General features: G+C 46.2%; 1 protein-coding gene across 5 annotated transcripts in view; it reads left to right on the forward strand.

Moving 5' to 3' along the window:
* The window catches only part of MAST4 (microtubule associated serine/threonine kinase family member 4), a 740,331-nt gene that overhangs the window by 397,562 nt on the left and 320,398 nt on the right, over nucleotides 1-22,371 (forward strand). For all 5 annotated transcript variants that reach the window (XM_075541112.1, XM_075541113.1, XM_075541114.1 and 2 more), the window contains one exon: nucleotides 9,298-9,329. In XM_075541112.1, coding sequence (XP_075397227.1) covers nucleotides 9,298-9,329 — 32 coding nt within the window. The remainder of the gene's footprint in view (nucleotides 1-9,297; nucleotides 9,330-22,371) is intronic.

A 22,371-nucleotide genomic window follows, 5' to 3' on the forward strand; every position in this document is an offset into this window, starting at 1 on the left:
TGAGAGGCCTCAATAAAATGATCTTTTAATAAAAGAAAGAAAAATAAAGATTTAGACCATCACAAACTCTCAGGGGGAGTTCTACCTTGCCATATAGGGTCCTTTGAGTTTTTGAGTTGCTCTCCCGTTTGCATAGACACATTCAAGTTGCACTCCAGAATCTTGCACCTGGTGGTGGTGGAAGTGGTGGTGGTGGTGGTGGTGGTGGTGGTGGTGGTGGAGGAGGAGGAGGAGGTGGTGGTGGTGGTGGAGGTGGTGGTGGTGTGTGTTTTAGGAAGTGGGGAATAGGACAAGGAGGTATGTGTGCAACTGAGAGAAAGAGTGTGGCAGTGTCTGTGTTTCCCCGACAAAGTGTTGACTGTATTTCACATCTCACACTGGGGCTTCCTTGTGTGTCACGGACAGCGCTGCTCCACATCCAGGCTCTCCCAACATGCCCTTTGACCTCTCTCTATAACTGAACGGCCCGGCCCCTCTGTCAGTGCGGAGGGGTTGCAGCAACCTTAGTGATGGGGTGAGGCCACCAATGGCTAATTAAGGAAGGATGGAAACAGGGAAGTTGCACACTTTTTGAATCGACTGCTTTCGGGAAAGGGGTGAGGAAATGGTGTGGCATTGCCGTCTGTCTGTTGGTGTGGCTCTTCTGAGGGCAATGTGAGCAGGTGGCCTGGCTTCCAAGCCCTCTTCCTGTTTCAGCAGGGGAGTCCTGGGAGAGGCAGACGCCCTTCCTGCTGTTAGGTTAGGGAGGCCAGTATCGCCTTTTCCTGCCCCATTGGTAGCTGGGCCTGAGCCAGAGGTGTGATTAAGCAGACACTGACGGGAGTGGACCTTGGCTGCGAGGGAAGACAGAAGGTGTGGGGCCATTAGAGAACCTTCCTGGAAGTTCAGCTCCTGGAGTGTCCTAACAGGGCTGTTTCCCAGGTGTGATGGCCTTTTTCTCTGGCCTCTCATTCCCTAGGATCAATTTTCTGGTGTTGACTGCCCAAGCACCCTGCTGTCCCGAGTCTATCCTGTCCCCCTTTAATTCCACTTGTTAGCCTTATTCCGTGTCTAGAGTCGGTGTAGTGGTACAGGCTTTGTGAATGAACATGTGTACTGTGGTCTCCACGTGCAGAGCTTGAGTGCTGAAGTGGATTCTGGGACCCTTCTCATTTTCCTATCTATCCTCACCTCTTGTAGCCCATCCAGTCTCAGGGTTCATGTGCCATCTGCATGGGCCCTGGGTGCTTCCAATAGTTAACACACTCAACTGCTGACCCAGTTTTGGGAGGTTGAGTTCTGCTCAAAAGCAGCTTGTAAGAAAAACCTGGCTATCTACTTAAAAAAAAAAGTCAACCACTGCAAACCCTATGGAGCCCAGTTCTACTATAACACACATGGTCACCATAAGACAGAATCATGTCGATGACAGCTGCTGTCTACACAGATGACTCCAAAGTGTGTCTCCAGCTCAGAGCTCTTCTCCTAGACCAAGAGTCACGTGTCCAAATGCCGATTTGGGATTTGGATATTCTACTTGGATTCCAATAGACATCTTGGACATGTCTGAACAAAATGGTTCTTTCAGCATGTCTGCTTCTCTCGAAATGAATTCTCCGTGTACTCAGCCAAAAACATTTGAGTGTGTTCCCCTTCCCACTCCACATCCAGGTAGGTTTTCCATTCTGTAGAAAGAAACCTCAAATCCAGCTCATTGTCACCATCTCCACGATCGTTTCTTACCTATTTAGAAAAGAAAACAAAGCCTCGCTGTTGTACAGTCAATGCCAACTCAGGTTGACCCTGTGGGGCAGGGGAGAGCTGCCCCTAGGAGTTTTCAGAACGGCAACTGTCTTTTTGTTTGTTTGTTTTATTTTATTTTTTATTTAATCATTTTATTAGGGGCTCATACAACTCTTAGCACAATCCATACATACATCAATTGTGTAAAGCACATGTGTACATTCTTTGCCCTCATCATTCTCAAAACATTTGCTCTCCATTTAAGCCCCTGGCATCAGGTCCTCATTTTCCCCCTCCCTCTCCACTCCCCACTCCCTCATGAACCCTTGATAATTTATAAATTATTATTTTGTCATATCTTATGCGGTCTGACATCTCCTTTCACCCACTTTTATGTTCTCCATCTCCCAGGGAGGAGGTTATATGTAGATTATTGTAATCAGTTCCCTTTCTACCCCACCCCCACTCCACCCTCCACTCACACCACTGGCCCTGAAGGGATCATCCGCCCTGGATTACCTGTATTTACAGTTCCTATCTGTACCAGTGTACATCCTCTGGTCTAGCCAGATTTGTAAGGTAGAATTGAGATCATGATAGTGGGTGGGGAGGAAGCATTTAGAAAATAGAGGAAAGCTGTATGTTTCATTGTTGTTACACTGCACCCTGACTGGCTCATCTCCTCCCCGTGACCCTTCTATAAGGGTGTGTCCAGTTGCCTACAGATGGGCTTTGAGTCCCCACTCTGTACTCCCCCTCATTCTCAGTGATATGATTTTTTTTGTTCTTTGATGCCTGAAAACCTCATCCCATCCCTTTTATACCTCGTGATCACACAGGCTGGTTTGCTTCTTCCATGTGGACTTTGTTGCTTCTGAGCTAGATGGCTGCTTGTTTACCCTCATGCCTTTAAGACCCCAGATGCTATACTTTTTGATAGCTGGGCATCATCAACTTTTTTTGGTCACATTTGCTTATGCACTGCTTTATCTTCAGTGATCATATTAGGGAGGTGAGCTCACAATGATATGATTTTTTGTTCTTTGATGCCTGATAACTGATCCCTTTGGCACCTCATGATCACCCAGTCTGGTGTGCTTCTTCTATGTGAGCTTTGTTGTTTCTGAGCTAGATGGCCGCTTGTTTATCTTCAAGTCTTTAAGACCCTAGACACTATATCTTTGATAGCCGGGGTCCATCAGCTTTCTCCACCACATTTGTTTATTCACCCGCTTCTTCTTCAGTGATTGTGTCAGGAAGGAGAGCGTCATGGAATGCCAGTTTAATAGAACAAAATATTCTTGCATTCAGGGAGTACTTGAGTAGAGGCCCAATGTCTCTCTGCTTCCAGTAGCTTTTTATAAAATAAGATTAAATATTGCCTTATAGGATGTTTGGAACATGTAGGTTTTTATCCAGATCCTATCCAGTCTCCTGGCCTCTCCACTCAGCAGCCTTCCATCCCCCTCCCACTCTCAGTACTGAAAATTTGGAAGTGTTAAGATGGACAGAAATGTTGCAAGATCGTTTATAGACTCCCCATATGCTTTTCACCCTGTTTTCATAAGGTTAATAGCTTATATTTCCTTAGTACAGGAGCGACAAACTTTTGAGATGGAGGGGCCAATCCTGTCCCTCACAACCATTTAAAAAGTATTCAAGAGCCATACAGGTATTTTTATAAACAAACGAACTCATCATGATCTGAATAATACCTTTTACAATGGTCAGTTTTACTCGGGAGCCTATGTACACGCTGAAAGAGCCGTAGAGGGCTCCCGAGCTGTGGTTTGCAGCATGGCCCCTGCCTGAGTACACTGGTCGAGGCTGTGACATGGATGCATTCCCGTCAACTCACTCATGTGCTTGATTGGGCGGTCCCAGTTTTCCTGCTCTGTTCTTTTTCTGACCTGGGATCCAATCTAGGATCTCCCTGTGCATCTAGATGTCCTTTTGTCTTCATTCTCTTTGATCTGTGACAGTGTTTTCTTGATTTTCACAACCTTGATGGAAATTTGAGAGAGTCCAAGTCAGAGATTTTATTTTTTAAAATCCCCGCGAATTGGTGTTAGCTGGTCTTTGCATCAGAGCCCTGGTGGCATCGTGGTTACACATTGGGTTGTGATCCTCAAGGTCTGCAGTTCAAAGCCAACAGCCGCTCCGAGGGAGCTCCATGGGGTTTTCTGCTCCTGTAGAGTTCCCGTCTCGTGAACTCACAGGAGCAGTGAGTTTGTTTTTCTGGGCTTTGCACAATGAATCTGGAGTTAGGGGGTTAAGCATTTGACAACAGCCGTTTTATGTATGTTCTTGTTATTGAGAATACACGCAGCAGAATGTACACTGACGTACCATTCTCTCCGTGTACACGAGCATGACAACCCTGGTGAGGGTGGTGGAGGACCGGTAGTGTTCCAATGTGCTGAGCCCGCAGTCGCTTTCAGTCAGCACCACCTGGAAGACACCTGAGAACAACAAGAGTTCAGGGAGACTGTTTACATTCTTCAAGTTGTGCAAACAGCCTTCCCCTCATATTCTGAGTCATTCCTCCCTCCTGTGAACGTTAACGAACTGCTTCTTCCCCTTCCTCTCGGGTCTCTCAGATCGCTGCAGTCGACTTGGACCCCTATGGACAGTCCTTAAAGGAGGATGAGGCTCAAGGCAGACATCAAACCGACAGACAGACAGAAACGCTTGTTAAGTTCAACTGTTGCTTGGTGTTAAGAGAACTTCAGGGATTAGTTTGTATTCAAGACTTAAAGTTAACCAAAGGACAGTGGAGTCCGCTCAGCTTCCGTGACTCCCAAAAGGCAGGTGTCCATGAGAATAGGACATTTTTTTCTGCATTCCTGTGTTTGGTCAGGATCCCTCAATAGCAGCGGTTCTCAACATGTGGGTCGTGACCCCTATGGGGGTTGCATGCCCCTTTCTCAGGGGCTGCCCCATTCATAACAGCAGCAAAATTGCAGTTATGAAGTAGCAACAAAAATCATTTTATGGTTGGGGAGTCACCACAACATGAGGAACTTCAGTAAAGGGTGGCGGCATGAGGAAGGTTGAGAACCACTGCTCTGTAGAATCCTTCGTGCACATGCTCAGCCCCAGTTGCCAGAGTCCATCCAGGTCTTGCGGTCTTCTGGGGAAAAGATGAGCCAGGTGAAGTGTCCCAGCATCAGTTACATCAAGGGATCCGTGAGAGCTGCGTTAGTCATCACTGATGACGGGAACCATGATCACTCGGTGAAGGCAATGCCATTATAAAATTTCCCTTGCTCAAGCTCTGTTCTTCGAAGTGAGTCACCAAGTCCCAGCGATGCGTACACACACACACACACTGTTTGGAAATCTCCCGTAAATCCCCTTTGTCTTTTAAATCATAAACTCACTCCGCAGTTACCAAAAATGACTCCCAAACTATCAAATGCATGTGGCATGTAAAGCCCTGTGTTTTTGTGTGTGTCTGCATAGTTGTTACATACTTATAGAGCGCTGTATCTTTTTTTAATTGCCATTGTGGAAATTGCTTGTATGTATGCAACATTGTCATTTACTCTACATCATCGTCGTGATTGAAACACGTTCTCGTCTCCTTGTATGTCCAAGCAAGCTTGACCTAGAGGATTATGTCCCTCTTGTCCCCCCGTCCCTTCCATGAATTCTCTTCCTGGATTTGAGGAACTTTTGAGTATCCCCAGTCTAATCAAGGGATCTCAGGAAGAGTGTTTTCAAACGAAATTAGTATTTTTATTTCATATTGATTTTCAATGTAAACATTTGCTAGTTCGCCCTTTAAGAAAGAGGAAAGAACCTTAGAAATACGCAGCTAGTAATGAAAGACAACTCTAAAAGTAGATGAAGCTCCTGAATAAACGATATCAGTGAAAAATAGTTTTTTTTCCTGATTTTAATCTTCTCAGGTGTCTTCTTATGAATGTCTTTAATCGTTCAATGGCGACGAATTCATGCATTCTTTTGTTCAGGGGATGCTTCTGCCTTCTTTCCTCCTCTCTTCCCTGTCTCCAATTTGTATGTGGCAACTGTGTTTTTAACACGAGATGGTTCCGCCTAGCACTCCATCTATGAACTATGTAAGCATGTGTGTGCACGACCTTATCCTGACATTACGGAGATGACACGAACCAGCACGGGGGCTGGGGCAGGGAGATGCCCTGATGCTGGTCAGCAACGTGTGATGGGCGCCAATCGCGGGGTGGGGTGGGCCCCCACTCCCCACCCGAGGGCCGGGCTGCTCCTTGCTCAGTGGTCTCTGATTGCTTCCCCCCCTTGCTGCTGGCAGGCTTTTGCAGCCCCTGTTCACAAGGTCTTGCCCACCGCACATGCGTGTCTCTCACTTTATTACCATCGCATCTGATTCCAATTTGCGACCAAATTGAGTTTCCAGCCTGAGCCTGACATTCAAGCCGTCAGGTGGATTAGCCCGGCGCCTTGCTTAGCGTGCTGGCCTCAGGTCCGTTGACAGTGCCTGTTAAATGGCCTCCCCGCCTGATCCTGGGCATCTCCGCAGCCGGCCCGGGGAGCAGCGGGGCTGGGTAGCCCACTCTGACCTTTCTCCTTGTTTAAAACTCATAATTCTGGGCCCACTGTATAGGCTTTTGATTAAGCAACAGAGTGTTTATCCCTTATCTCGCTGGTTCAGCAGCTTTTCTCTGAGAGCAGAGCAGCCGGCTTACGGCCCGGGCAGCTAATGGAGTGTTCTCGAGGGGGCGATTTGGGGCCATTCTGTGGCCCTTTCTCTCGTCTCTTTTGAGCGATCTCTTTGCACGAAGAGGCGGTTTGTTCCTTCGTGGTGTTGTTGACACCGCCGCCGTCGTGCTTTCTCTGTCTGCTCGTGCTGAGTCCAAGTTTGGGGCAGAGCCGTTATTGGCCCACGTAGAGCGTGTCCCTTTTGCTAGACAGCAGCAGTCTCCCTGCGTTCTTTGTAAAAGAAACAATCTGATGAGCGCTTACATCTAAGGAGTTCTTCCCCTCCCCCTTCTTTTAACCTGAAGAGAAAGCTGATTTCGCCGTGCTTGTCACATCACCAGCGCTACACAGAGAGAAAATGGCTTGGCTCTCCATTTCCATTGTTGTTCCCAAGGAAAACTATTTGGGTCCGAGACCGCACCCTGGCCATTGGCGCGTTAGCACACGAAGGTGCATACTGATGCTGCAGAATCAGAGGGAAGTTTGGCAAACACTGTCATTTCTTCGGGAGCTTAGTCAAAGATTAAAGGGGGGAAAGCAGTTAGCCACTGAATCCCACAGATCCCGAAAAGGATGCTGTTAGTTATTGTCAGGAGAGGACAGAGGCTCCATCCCTACCGTGGCTGATTGTCCATCTTGCTGCTGTTACTGTTAGGAGCCGTGGAGTCGATTCCCACCCCTAGCGACCCTGTGCACGACAGAACAGAGCCCGCCCCGCCCTGGGCCATCCTCACAGCTGTCCGTTTACTGACCCTCCAGTCACGTTATCCATCCATCTCTTAGAGGGGCTTGCTCTTGCCACTGCCCTGCCACTCTACCACACACGGTGTCCTTCTCCAAGCGCTGCCTCTCCTGAGCACACGCCCAACGTACCTGAGATGAAGTCTCACCATCCTCGCCTCAAAGGAGCACGCTGCCTTCAACTTTTTCAAAGACAGCCCATCTTGCTAATCGGCGTCGTGATTTTTGTGACTCTGTATCAAAATTTGCTTGCAGCGAATAAGCCCCGAGTCTCAGGGCCAAAGTAGGTATATCTCCCAAAATGGGATTTGCACAAGGAGTCAGAAACCAGCACCAAGAGAAAAATGAACCGTATTGACTTTTATTGGGCCACACAGTTCTGTCCCCTGGAACTTTGTATTGGGAACTTGTCAGGTGCTGTGAAGTGGTTGGGGGGTGGGGGATGCCACGCATCCTGTGTTCAAGTGGGTAGCCCAACCCTTGCCTCCCCACTAGGATCATGCGCTCCAGGCTGCTTTCTGTAAGCCGGGCTGCAGTCAAGTGCACTGGTTCCAAGGAGACCAGAGACGACTGTTCCCAGCAATGGCCTAAGGAGCAAATACAACTGAGGGACAAGGGAGGTGACTGTGACCCTGAGGGGGCCACCCCTTTCGCAAGCTACAGCGTGACCTCCTGGAAGGTCAGGAAGGCATGAGGACAGGAGCTGAAGCACCAGCTTCACCGAATCTTTCTGAATTTGCGAGGTGCTCGTGTTTGAATGGGCGCAATGACTCACCGTGTCCCATTCTCGAATTATTGTTATTAAATAATCCTCCTGGGGACTCCAATCCTGGAAAACTCAGTGCGTGGCGGTATTTCTGAATTCGTTTTTGTGTATTTATATGGTTATCTTGTTTGCTTGGCTGGCTGAAGTTTTGTTTTTGTTTTTGCATGGCGTCTCTACTGTCAGGTGGATAATCATCTTAATTTGCCATAAGCAGGAGAGCTCTCTTCTAAAACGGTGATTGCCACTTGCTCTTCAATCAGATCAATCATGTGTCCAGCAGAGTGCGCCTGGCCTGGTCCTTCACCTCCCCTGCATCAGTCCATCTGGTGCCGGGGTCCTTTCTTTGCCCTAATCCTCCATGCTGCTAGAGCGCACTCCCGGTGCTGGTACTGAGGTCTCCGTGCCTTTATTGGGCCCATCATCCTACTTGTAAAGACCCTAAGTTAATAAATCACACTCTTGTGGAAAAACTGCACCACAATATTACCTTTGGTATTATCTCTTCCCAAATAATAAAAATACAGTTTTGGATATCCGTGGGGTTTGGCATTAATGTCGTTGTTGAGGGTCAAAGCACACTAACCACACCTACTACCGTCAAGTCCATTGGACCGTCTAGATCAGAGCATTTGCTGCACAGGGTTGTCCACGCCGTAAATCCTACTAGAAGCACACAGCCTCATCTCCCTTCCACAGAGTGGCTAGGATATTCAAACCATGGACCTTGATGTTCAAACCAGTTCCATGCTCAGACCACAGTGCCTGAGGGGTAAAGAGTGTGGCTAAATGACCCTTTCCATCACACCATTTATTTAATTGTATGTGTAAGCCTCCAAACACTCTCCTCCTTCTTACACACAGTTCCATTTTGGATACATCCTGTCCTTCCTCGGGTTCCTGTATCCTCAACTTGGGCCTTCAGTTTGCTTTGAGGGAGGACCGTGCAAAGTCAGCAGTTCGAATCCACCAGCCACTCTGCAGGAAACAGATCAGTCACCCACAGGGGCAGTTCTGCTCTGACCTACAGGGTTGCTATGAGTTGGCATCAGTTCTGCTCTGACCCGTGGGCTTGCGATCAGTAGGCATCAATTCCATGGCAGTGTAATTGGAGCTTGCGTGTGGGAGGGGTGGGTGGTGTTTCTGCTCTGGACTCCAGATACACAGTGTCCCTACCTTAAACACAATTGATAAAGGGAACCAGAAGACATCCAGTAGAAGAAGACAGTGGTGCAGCCTTCTCAGTACAGGGATTCCCAATTCCAGCGTCATGGAGGCTGCTTACCTCTAAGGCTATCCCTGTGGTGAACTAGAACACTGCAGTTGGTCTTGCATCTTATTTACTTATGTTTTTTTTTAATATTTTGCAGAAGGAGCTGAGTCTTCCCAGAAGAGGAAGTTTGTAAGTAACAGTGTTTTGTTTTCTTGTTTGTACAATCTGTAAAATTATTATTCTCTAACTTGTTAGGCTTTAGTGGCAAGAAGATTAATAATAAGCAACTGAACTTGGAAAATAAAATATGTGGATCTCATTTATAGAAGTCCTATTTTATTGATTTGAAAATAATTTTCAGGGTGTTTTCCTTATGAGTAATATAAACCAAAATTCACATTTATTCCTAGAATGTTTTATGGGTTATTTTAAAAACAAACTGTTTTGTATAGTGGGATAAAAATATTTCTTGGTCTGCAGCTAGTATAAATTGATCTGAATAAGGAAGTATTGTTTTTATATAGATTCTGTAAATTCATGATTGTTCTTCATATTACAGATGTTACACAGTATTAATTATCTACTCTAGCATTCGATTTGATGAAGTTGAATTGGTGTCAGCTGAACTTTCTGCTATTAGGTCCAGCTCTTAATTAAATGATTTGCGACTTGCTCTTAGATGATTACAATAGCGTATTTATGAGCCTTGACTCGATCAGATAGTGCATTTCAACCTTTTGTTGTTAAACACAGTACTAACAAAGAGGCTTCAAAAAGTTTGTGGACAAGTTTTATGAAAAGATAATGGAATTTTTCCCATGGACTTTTCGATGCCTCTTTGTATCTATTTCACATACTATAGCTTCATCCATTAATAAATTCTTTCCAGATTGAAATTAGCTGCCCCTGCTCTGCCTTTAAAGAGCCCCGATGGCATTGTCTGTTAGGAATTGTACTGATAATCTAAAGATTGGTCATTTCAACCCACCCAGCACTCCTGGAGGGAAAAACGAGCCTGTCTTCAACCCGTGGAAACCCAGTGTCGGGTTGCTAGGAGGCAGAAAGGACCTGCTTTGGGGTGAACCCTGTCCTTACGAATGAAGAGTAGATCCATCAGCAACTCTCACTGTGTTCCGGCGTCTTAGAAATATTTGGATTTGTGTCTGACGTATGTTAAAGCTAATGACTGGAACAATCTTCTTTTACTTAACAAGTATTGTACTTACAATCGGTTGAGGTACATTTCAAGTTGGAAGGGCAGAAATGTAGGCAGCAACAGTTGACAGATCGATTTCTCCTGTTGTCTAAATTTGGGGTAACTTCAGCCTTTGCATTTAGGAAGCAAAACTGCATTGTCTTGAATATTGCAAGACTGTCCATCTTGCCTTCTACTTCATTGTTCTAGAAAAATTGCCCTTAGCTGAAAGCTTCTATCTCTGAATGCGAAAGGTTAATGAATGGCCCAGTCGTTTGAAATAGGAAATATAATTTGGCCTGCAGGTAGTATAAAATAGATCTGAATCAGGAAGGAGTGTTTTTCCAGATATTCTGTAAATTCTATATACTGTAATCTCTATGCAGAGTAAGTGATAGACTTGTCCAAGTGAATGGGTATGAGAGGCCCTTAGAATTGGAATTTTCCCTACTTCTGAATCTTGATTGGGGCCGTCTTGCCTAGCCTTGGAAAAGTCTAAACTGCTTCATATTGCTCATCAGAATGACAAATAAGAAGAGCAAGCAAAGTTACACGAGATACTTTTAAAGAAGAACAAGCAAACACGTGACTGACTTCCTGTCTCTTTTTAAGGCTTAGAAACACGGCAGGCTTTTCTTCCATACTTTATTTGAAAACCTTACAATTGAAGGCATTTCTTTCTATCAGCTTTTATAACGAGTTGTACTGTTTTCTTTCTAGTTCTGAGTTATGGCGACCCTAGTACTCTTCTAGGAGCCATCAAGAGCCAGTACTTTTCTGGTGGCATCATGGTTATAAGTTGGGCGGCCATGCACAAGGTTCCCAGTTCAAGACCACCCATCACTCCATGGGAGGAAGACGGGCGCTCTACATCCATAAACAGGAACAGTCTCAGAAACTCACAGAGGCAGGTCTTCCCTGCCTTGGGCTGCTATGAGTTGGCACTGACTTAATTTTGATGACAGTGAGGGAGTGAGCGGGTGAGCTCTTCCTGCACATTATTGTTAGCTCAGGTTGATAAGCAGAAGTCCCCATTCCACTGCTGTGATAGATCACTTTTAGCTGTTCAAGGGCTGTTTCTCCTTATTCCTATGAGTAATTCTCACTCTTTTCCATGTTATCTGACAGCCACTAGTGGATGAGGGAAAATGTCTAATGAAGTTACCTGTACTTTTCTCCTTGAGAGAATGAAATCCTTGCTGAGAAAGGGTTGGTCTAAGTTGGTTGGGAACTCACACTTTGAATGCTCAGCCAGAGAAAAAGAATAATGAGGAAGCTATTGAAAAGCCCCTCCCTAGTGCTTGCTTCAGCAGCTCATATACTAAAAACTGGAAAAGCCCTCCTTAATAAAAATCTGTTGGCTCATCAGTCACATGATAGGAATAAAGTGTAGTGTACGTGTCACATAAATCTAACCCCCCCCCTTTTCAGTGACTTCTGAAGAAATTAATACCTTCCAGTGAAGCAAACTGGAAATAAACAGTATACTTTGTCTTAAATACAAATATCCCCCAAAGAATTAATGATGTCCGAGGTGGATATTCACTAACGACCGCACAGAAATCAGGTCAGTTAATTACTCTCCTCATGCAAGAGTTTTTTTAATGACTTTGAAAAAATATACACGTAGATATTTTTTTAATGCCAGAGTGATTTTAATAACAAGGCAATGAAGAGGGTCACAAGTGTGTCTGATTAGTTTTGGTTAGCAACATTATGGTACCTAACTATTAGAAGCTGTTACCGCTTCTTGGGGTTGTTTACTGCCCCAGTGCCTCATGTAGTGTAAGCTTTCAAATTGTCTTCTGTACCGGATGAGGGAGGATTTGGTCGCGCTGTTCTGTGGAGTGCTTATCCCCATGCGGTCAGTGAGCCAGGGCTAAAAGTGGGCTGCCTCCTTCACGGTCTTGGCTTCTACAGCCACGTGACGTGACTGAGCCGGCAGGGTCGGGAGGGGTACCTGCAGGAAGGCCTGGATTTTAGAAGAAGACACATAATTTTCTTACCTCTGCTGCTGCATAATGTGTGTGCCTTGAAGGATCATGTTCAGAAGATGCATGAACACCATTCTGAATCGTATGGATTTGGCAGGTGAAAAACCAGACAAGGAAGCAGACAAACTGGAGTGGTGTTCCAGATAAACTTCAAAGTGCCTTCAGATCTGGAGTCCTACATCAAAATTGCAAGAGCTAAGCAAGTTTGCCCAAACAAAAGAGCACAGCAAGCCTGCTCTTCTGGTTAACGAGTAATGAGAGGGAGGGAAAAGAAAACTCAATTCTAGCCCCCCCCCCAAAAAAAATAAGTTAGCTCCCACTAGTTGGTAAATCACACTAATTTGACAAGCTTGTTTGTGTTGCAAAAGGTTGCAGGGGCGGTATGAGCTAACACAGTCATCTTAATTTTTTTTTGATTGTGCAAAGGGCCACAGAGAGAGAAGCTGTGGAAAATGCTTTCCAGACAAGATGTTACTAAACCATCAAATGACCCCAGATCAATTTCTAGAGCTTTCCCAGCCTTTGGCTTTTTGCCATAGGCCTCGCTTCTCCACCGGGAGCCCAGCACACCTGCAGTTTCCCTGTTCTCTCCTTCTTCCCAGCAATTCTGTCTCCGATGGAAGAACATAGCTCCTCTTCCCAGGTCTTCTAGCATTTGCCCTTTCTCACATTCACAGCCACCTCTTACCACCTGTCCAGCCTTGAAATCAATGACGAGAGAGGGCCGCACGTGACCTGGCACTATGCGCACCAACAGGCAGCATCAGAAGAAGGCATACTGTTAAGCAAAAGCAATTTCCAGACCCCCCAAAATGTATAGATATTTTCAAAACACATTATATTAGTTGTTTCTATATACAAACTAAACTACAGCTAAAATATGCAAGCATACCTGAGGAGCAAGGTTAGGATCCAGGTTACTTATCCACAAAGAGTGTTCCAGAATTGAGGTAGGGGAGGATTCAGAGGGCATTTCACAGCTCTCGTTAATGCGAACGTGGGTATTTATGCATTCCCTGTGCGTTTCGTGGACTGTTCTATTTAAAATGTCAGGATGGTAGACGGGTAAAGTGCAAACGGCTTTGACCAAATTGTTTGGTGTACTTAAGAAGCTTAATGAGGGAAATTGAAAAATGCTCACCTACTTTGAATGAGAGACGACGCCACACCAATATTTTTCCTTGATACTGTGGCGAAGAGTCCTATGATTACCAGAGGATCTTCTGTGACAGGTTAAGAAACAGAAGGAAAACAGAACAAAACCTATCGCCACTGCATTGATTCTGACTCAGTGACCTTATCCGATAGGGTCGCAGTGCTCCGTAGGGCTTCCTAGTCTGCAGATCTTTATAGAAACAGACTCCCTTGGCTTTCTTCTGTAGAATCGCTGGTAGATTTGAAAGGCTGACCTTTTGGTAACCAGCTGAATGCTTAACCCTTGGTACTACCAGGACTCCTTGTGTGACGGGTCCCTACGGTATTTGTTAATTCAGAAGTGTCCTAGAGAATTTTCCGGACGTTCCCTTTGGTACTCTTGAAATTCTTCAGGATATAATGACGTAGGGCTGGGAGGCAAATGTGATGTTAGCATCGATGGGCGTAAGGAAAAAAGTGTCGGCGCAGAATTACAGAAACCTTCTTTAAACAAAAATAAGGCGAAGTCACTGTTTCTCCGTGTGTTTCCATCTGTGTCTGATGGTGATAGTTCCGTCTCGCTGCCTTCCCTGGAGAAGTCGGCACTCCGTGTTTTACACTGGGTCCAAATAGCTGCTTGGGCATCTTTGAGGGACTTTAATCCTGTTCCTTGTAAATGTTCTCCGAGTTTCAGAAACAAAAAGAAATCTGAAGAAGCAAGAGCATTGGGCTCTTGGATATAAAGTTTCCCAACAAAATGCTTATAGAACAGCCCCTGTTCCTCTCAAAGGCTGTGCAGGCATATTGTCAGGATGTGGTGAAAATATTGGGTACAACTTGGCCCTTTTATCACCCAGTCATCCTTCCATTTTCTTAAAACTTCTTCCTAATAAGCCCCCGTGTTCATTTGATGTCCTTCAAGAGACTGTATCAAGGCTACCCCTTTGGCATCCTCCAAAACATTTGCTATAACTTTCGAGCTGAACTCTGTGCCTTGAATTTATCTCTGATGTCTTTCTGACCTTCCCCAATGTTTGATCCACTCAGCAGCAAAGCCAGAACAGCAACCAGCTGTGGTACTATGTAGGGCTACATTCCTGTAAACGTGACAAAATGCTTTAGTGACTGGGATGATGTTCATTCCAGGTTTGTTTAAAATTTTCTATTACTATTATTATCCATGCATGTCTACCTAGATAAGATAGGCGGGATAAACAATCTGGAGGAGAAAACAACAGGACCAACGGTTCTGGGGGAGGATATGGGAGAGGGGGAGGCAGAGGAAAGGAAGTGGGTGTTAACAAACCGAAGGACAAGGGAAGAAAAAGTGATCTAAAATCTATGGTGAGGAGGATATAGGAGGCCTGGTAGCGTTTGATCAAGGGTACTGTAACCGAGAGGAATTAATGAAACCCACATGAAGGCTGAACATGATATTGGGACAAGAGGAAAGTAAAAAGAAATAGAGGAAAGAACTAGGAGGTAAAGATCATTTATAGAGGTCTAAATACAGGCATGTACATATGTAAATATATTTATATGATGATGGGGAAATATATCTGTGCACATATAATATAGGTTTAGTATTAAGGTAGCAGATGGACATTGGGCCACTACTTAAGTTCTCCCTCAACGCAAGAACACTTTGTTCTATTAACCTGGCATTCCAAGATGCTCACCTTCCCCATACGATCTCTGAAGACAAAGTGGGTACATAAGAAAATATGGTGAGGAAAGCTGATGGTGCAGCTCTCAAAAGATATAGCATCTGGGGTCTTAAAGGCTTGAAGATAAACAAGCGGCCATTTAGCTGAGAAGCAACAAATCCCACATGGAACCTGTGTGATCATGAGGTATCGATGGGATCAGGTATCAGTCATCAAAGACCCAGAACAAAAAAAAATCATATCACTGTTAATGAGGGGGAATGCAGAGTTGAAAGCCAAAGCTCATCTGTAGGCAATTGGCCATCCCCTTACAGAAGGGTCTCAGGGAGGAGACAAGCCAGTCAGGGTGCAGTATAGCACCGATGAAACATACAACTTTTCTCTAGTCCTTTAATGATTCCTCTCCCCCCTGGCTATCTTGGCCCCAATTCTACCTTACAAATCTAGCTAGACCAGAGCATGTACACGGGTACGGATAAGAACTGGAAACAGGGAATCCAGGACAGATAAATCCCTCAGGACCAATAATGAGAATAGCCACACCAGGAGGATAAGGGGAAGGTGGGGTCAAATAGGGGCAATCAATCACAATGATCTACATATAACTCCCTCCCAGGGACAACAGAAAAGTGGGTGAAGGGAGATATTGGACAGTGTAAGACATGAAATAAATAATAATAATTTATTAATTATCAAGGGTTCATGAGGGAGGAGAAAAAATAGGAAACTCACACTAAGGGCTCAAGTAGAGAGCAAATGTTTTGAGAATGATGATGACAACAAAAGTACAAATGTGTTTAACCCAATGGATGGATGTAGGGATTGTGATACGAGTTGTACAAGCCCCCAGTAAAATGATTTTTAATTGCTATTAGCCCTGACTTCTCATTTTCTCTGTGTGTGGTATAAAATGTGTCCATTCTTGTTTTATTCTTTAACCCTAGCAAGACTAAGAGAAATGTGTACCCGAGAAAACTTGTCAGAAGCCATCCATCCATTGGCATGTTTAAATATGCTACGCTTGGGATAAACCTGTGTGTGTATGCATTGGAACTCCAGTAGTGATACTTTTTACTTCATCCGCATGCCACTGAGTCTAAGCTGACTCTTAAGGACCCAATAGGACCGGGTAGAACTGCCCATGTGGGTTTCTGAGTCAGTAACTTTTGCAGCAGCACAAAACTCCAACTCTCTCCCACAGAGAAGTTGGTGGCTTTGACTGCTGACCTTGGCAGTCACAGCCCAGCACATGCCCACTACATAGCCAGGCTTCCTGCTTTTTGATTACCCGCATATAATGGGACCTCATGGTGGCTCAGTGATAGAATTCTTGCCTTCCATGCAGGAGACCTGGGTTTGATTCCCAGCCAGTGACCCTTAACCATTTCTGTGTTGCTATAATGCTGAACAGGTTTCAGCAGATTCTAGATTAAGGCAGACTGGGAAGAAAGGCCTGGCATTCTTCTGAGAAATCAGCCAGTGAAAACCCTGTGACTCCACAAAGACTGTGCTCTGTTACGATACAGTACTGATGCAAAAGCACCCAACAACAGAACAGCGACGGCATGGAAGAACTAGATTTGTTGTATTGGATTTATATATATATATATATATATGGCATTTGGGGTGAAAGTTTGCATAGCCAGTTGGTTCCCATTTAATGACTTTATACAAATGATTCCATGGTGATGGTTCACCTTGTTTGCAATATGTCAACATTCTCTTTGTTTCTATTCTCCGTTTGCATTAATCTAGTTTCCTGCCCCTCCTTAGCTTTTCATCTTTGTTGTAGGGTAGATATCGACCATGTGGTCTCCTAGGGTGATAGTCCAGGGGCGTCTCCTCTGGTCTGTATCAGTTCAGTTAAGTCTGCCCACCACCTTATATTTTTTAGAAATTTAAAATTTGTACCACATTTTCCCCTCCCCTTTTATCTGCGACTTTCTGCTTTGTCTGGTCTGAATGATCTTGATTAGATTTACAACCCTTTAAGAGAACTGACTTTTGATTCTTCTTTGTCTTCAGCAAGGTGTCCAGTACGATAACTTGCACAATAGATGTTTGTGGCCTGTCTGCGTGTTTGTCTGGTTCTGCAAGCAGGGTGACTGCATCCTGCGAAGGAAGGATGACTCACGTCAAAATCCTTCCTGCTAAACATTTAGTGTGGGACAAATGACATTTTGTTTCGCTTTATTGTTTTTCTTGGTCCCCTGAGAACACTCTGAGCTGTCTATATTGAGAGACGTGCCCGTGGTTTTGTGTGTCCCTTGCTTTGTGTTCAGAAGTCCTGGTGGCACTGGGGATTCGACGCTGCGTTGCTAACCTCAAGGTGGACAGTTCAAACACATGCCACTGGCGCCATGGGAGAAAGATGAGACTATATGCTATAGTCTCAGAAACCCAACAAGGCAGGTCTACTGTCTAGAGCAGCAGTTCTCAACCTGTGGGTTGCGACTCCTCTGCGAGTGGGATGACCCTTTCACAGGGGTCGCCCAATTCATAACAGTAGCAAATTACAGCGATGAAGTAGCAACAGCAGTTATGTCATGGCTGGGGATCACCACCATGCGAGGAAGTGTATGGGAGGGTCACAGCCTTAGGAAGGTGGAGAACCACTGGTCTAGTGTGTTGCTTTGGGTCAGCATTCACTCCACGGAGGGGGCTGGCCTCATCTTCACCTGGATTGAGAACAGAAATCCTGAAGTGACATGACTAAGTAAACTCCGGAAAACTCTGGACAGTGTAGATTTTCAGGCAAGAGAAGGAGGCAGGGGGAGGTAGAAGTTCAAGATGTGACCTTGGGTTTTTGAGCTGATGGCTGGGTAGGAACAGAGCGCAGGCAGGGCCCCTTTGTGCTTTGTTAATTGGGAGAATAAAGCGCCCTCCAGGACACAGAGCTCCTGTTCCCGGGGCTCCTCTGCATTGGCACAGCCGTGTTTATATCCTGGAGAGAGCAGTAGGAAGCCGGGGCGACATCCCTGCCATGTCCCTCTTGTTTTGACATCTGTCTGTGTAGAGAAAAAGGAAACAGCATTATCTATTGTTAACAGACAGCTACTGCTGGCCTTTCCTTTAACTCTTGTAATTGGGTCAGTGTCCTGTTTCATGAAACACTGCAGGCATGGAGTCCATGACAGTCTCTAAATTATCACTGAATTGTAGCAGAAAAGAGCCCGACACTCGGGCAGTTGCTTCGCTCTGTGTTCTTTGGCCACACAGCTTTCTAAATGTTTTCCAAATGGTCTCCAGCAGTAGGAAGGAAACCTCGGGCAGGAGCAGGGTCTGGCGCCAGCCCTGGAAACAGAACTCTGTATGTGGAAGGATCGTGTTCCTGTTAGCAGCGTCGGGTCCGCCCCTGACACGTGTCAACCTCGTGCACAGTGAAGGCCTTGCTGTGTGGTCCTGTGCCATCCCTGCCATCGGCTGGCTGGCTGACCCCGTGAAGGAAGGCATCGTGTTCGCAGTGGCTGGCGGTTGGAAGTTGATCAACAGGATTTCGTTAGTTTGTCCTAGTCTTAAGTCTAGAAGTGCCCCTGCCAAGGAGTCGATGCTGACTCAGAGAGCCTGCAAGACGGGCTAGAACTGCCCTGGGTTCAGCCTCCTGGCAGCATGCAAATCTTCGCCGACAGATAGCTGTGGCTGGGCAGGAAGCCATTTGCCATGAATCAAATTCACGTAACCGAAATCCACGGCTGTTTCGAATCCTAATTCATATCAGGTATCTAATCAGGTCAATTCTAATTCATAGTGATCCTATAGAGGATGTCCAGGACTGTAAATCTTTATGGGAACAGATGGTCTCACCCTTTTCCTGCAGAGCTGCTCGTGGGTGTGAACCTCTGCTCTGTGGTTACCAGTCCAGTACTACCAAAGGATGCCACCGGGGCACGAATCCCCAGCCACTGCCACGGAGTCCGTTCTGACTCAGGGTGAACCAGTGGGGTTCAGTGGAACTGCGCCTATGTGGGAACCGAAGGCTTCCTCTTACCCTGAGGAGAGGCTGGTGGGTGGGAACTGCTGACCTTAGAGCTAGCAGCCCAACCTACAAACCGAGATACCATCTGGGTTCTTTCTAATCTACCTGGAAGGTACAAATTATGCCTTGGAGCCAACCACTGTCCCCAAGGGATCGCTCTGAATATTGACAAGCCTGAGCCAAGCGGCGGGCAATGCAAGTACTGTGTGAGCTTATTTCAATACTGGTGTAGAGTCCCTGCGTCCTTCTCTGTGGTTTTTGTTTTGTTTTAATGTCCCCCCCCCCATTTATCCTGTTCTTGCATCATTTTTCCGAAAGTGGCTGGGACTTAGCACAGGTTGAGCGTCTCCGGGCCTGAGGTTGTGTCCAGTTTCCCAGGAAGCATGCTGCCCCATCCACCAAGAAGCTGTTTGTTTCCGTCACCCCTGCCATGGCGCTGGCCATCTCAGTATTAGAAGTTGCTTAGCTGGGTCTCAAAAGACACGCTTTCTTCTAGGCCTCCGTGAAACGACCAGGGAATTCCTGGGGTTCGTTTAGCCCTGCAGACACAGATTCACCCATGGACTTTCTCTGGGGGGCTGGCTGGGTAGGAGTGCAGGAATTGAGAATCATTACTATCATGATTTAAGCTGCATGCATAAGTGAATCTGCACAACACAACTTCAAACTCATGGCCATCGAGTCCGTTCCAACGCAGCCACCCTGTAGAACAGCGCAGAACGGCTCCCGGGAGTGTCACTGAGTGTGGACGTTGAAAGCCCAGTCTTTCCGTGTGGTCAGCGCAACGTGCATCCACTACGCAGCCACGACTCCTCAGTGCCCAGCAAGGGTGGGGGAAATGTGCTAAAATCGTTCCACCGCTTTCTGATGGGGCACCTCTTAGGTCTGAGCCAGAGCACTGGCGGCATTGTGGTTATGCAGTGAGATGTGATACAAGAGTTTAGCGGTTTGAAGCCCCTGGGACCCCTAAGGGAGAAAGACCGGGCTTTCTGCTCCTATAAAGAGTTACAGGCTCAGAAACTTGAAGGAGGAGCTCCATCCTGTCCTGTGGTGTCGCTGTAGGTTGGCATCGACTGGACAGCAATGAGTTTGGAGGTTTAATTTTGGGTAGGAACAGGGAAGGGTCCCCAAGTGTGGGCTAGAAGGTGAAAGTGGGCCAGCCACGGGGGAAAGATTGCCGAAGACTTCTAAGACTCTTAGAAGCCAGGAAGCTTCTGGGTGTGCCAGAGGCCCGCTAGGAGGCAGTGGAAAGGTGTCTTACTATAGATACAGCGAACTAAATACATCGCATTAGGGCATTTCTAAACTCAGACGCCCTCATTTTGAGATGAGCTAGACTGTGACCTTGGCGTAATGCAATCGGCTGGGTCCCTGTAATTGGTGTATGTAGTTCTGTGGTTTTGTTTTGCTTTGCGAGATGACGTCCATTCTGGCCGTATGTCCTACGCTGCCTTAACTGGCTGTTTTGAAAAGTAGTTTGAGTATAATTGAGGTGATTTCTAGAATAGCAGGAGAAAGAAGCACCTTTGTTTTACAACTGATCTGAATTAGATTCATGAGCGACTTCCCACCAGGTGGAGGTAACGTTTCCTAACAGAGGGAGGGGCTTGGCACAAGCAAGCTGAAAGCGCATGCAGGGCTTATTTGGGTCCGCTCCCTAATACATGTACTCCTTGTCTTAGTGCTTCGAGACACCCCCACCCCGCGAAGATTGAGACAAGAATTGGAAATAGCTCTGGGTGAAGCTAAAATGGAAGTCCAGTGTCATTTTGACTCTTAGAAAACAACAAAACAAAACCTTCACAAAAAAAAAAAAGAAGAAATTGAGTGTTGCATCTGAATTAGCATTTAAAGTGGCATGTTTATATAAAAAGAGACTGGTGTAATCTATCATGAGAGAAAAGAGAGGATTTCAGACTGTGAAGGAATGTCAATTGCATTTATATATTCATTGAATAGGCACTTTGGTATTTTGTATGTATTTGCAGTCGTCCTTATCCCCCTGCATTGGTCTTTTGTGAAGTGAGTAGGGGCGGAGGTCTGGGGGATGGAAGCCATGCTGGATTGATCTTGCCTGGGAGAATTATGGGAAGACCTCTATTTTCTCCCAGGAGAGACCATGAGTTCTCCTGCATGCATTCCCTAATATCCTCTAGTGCACATCAGAATCTGTGTGTGTGTGTGTGTGTGTGTGCGTGCATCGTGCATGTGCCCCTGTCCCCCGTGGGAGCCGGGGGTGGCTGATGCTGTGCGCTTGTCACTGATTCTCAAGGTGACCTTAAATGCCACCCTCGCTGTTGGAGCTGCTTCGGGATGTGTATGCAGTGCAAGAGTAGATTGTTGGACCCGTTCACGACAGACAGCTGGGTGAGGCGCTTGCTTCATGTCGCCCAGGATAAAAGTTTTCTACTTTGGAATCAAACAGAATTGGGGGTGGCTTCTCAGTGGCCCGTCTTTTCATGGAGACCCTTGGAGGCAGAGGGGGGCTGCGATTTCTCATGAAATCGATCACTCCAGGGAGCGTGTCAGAGCACAGGCTTGGGTTGAACCTGGAGAGTTGTGTCGTCTTCAGAAAGCCCCTTAAGCAAGTCCGTGTCTTCGCTTGCTGGTCAGTAAAGCGGGGCTGCTGGCCGCTGCGTGCTGACGTGGCTTTGAGGAGTCAATTAGCTGGCGTGTGTACAGCATCTACCCGTGCCCAGCACACAGGCGGCACCATTGAAGCGTTTTGTTGGAATGAACCTTAACAAAGATCTGACTTTATTAAATAAATGAAGGGCTTGCAACTCAGAGGGGCTGGAACTAGCTGGTGGTTATGGAGTTCACGGACTGAAAGCCATGCCAGCATCAATCCATCCTAACCTCCGGGGAGGGTACCCTGATGGTATGGTGGGTGAAGCATCAGACCGCTCAAGGTCTGGTTCACACCTATGAGGCATTCTGTGGAAGAAAGATGAGGTTTTCTGCTCCCAAAGAGATTTATGGTCTCAGAAACCCCAAAGATCAATTTCACTCTATACTAGAGGGCCACTGAGACTCACAATCCACTCAATGGCCTTGGATTTTTTTCTTTTTAAATAAACCTTTCAATCACCCAGCAGAAACTCTGCCAGTGGAGTGGTTAAATGCCCGACTGCTAACTGAAGGGTCAGCACTTCAAAGCCATCAGCTGCTGCACGCGAGAAGGCTGTGGCCAGTTTCTGGACGATGACGCAGTCCGGCTCTCTCCTTCAGGACTGCGCTCTGAATCAGAACCGACGTGCTGGCC

Source organism: Tenrec ecaudatus, chromosome 2 (genome assembly GCF_050624435.1).
Source record: "Tenrec ecaudatus isolate mTenEca1 chromosome 2, mTenEca1.hap1, whole genome shotgun sequence".
In the NCBI taxonomy this organism is placed as follows: domain Eukaryota; kingdom Metazoa; phylum Chordata; class Mammalia; order Afrosoricida; family Tenrecidae; genus Tenrec; species Tenrec ecaudatus.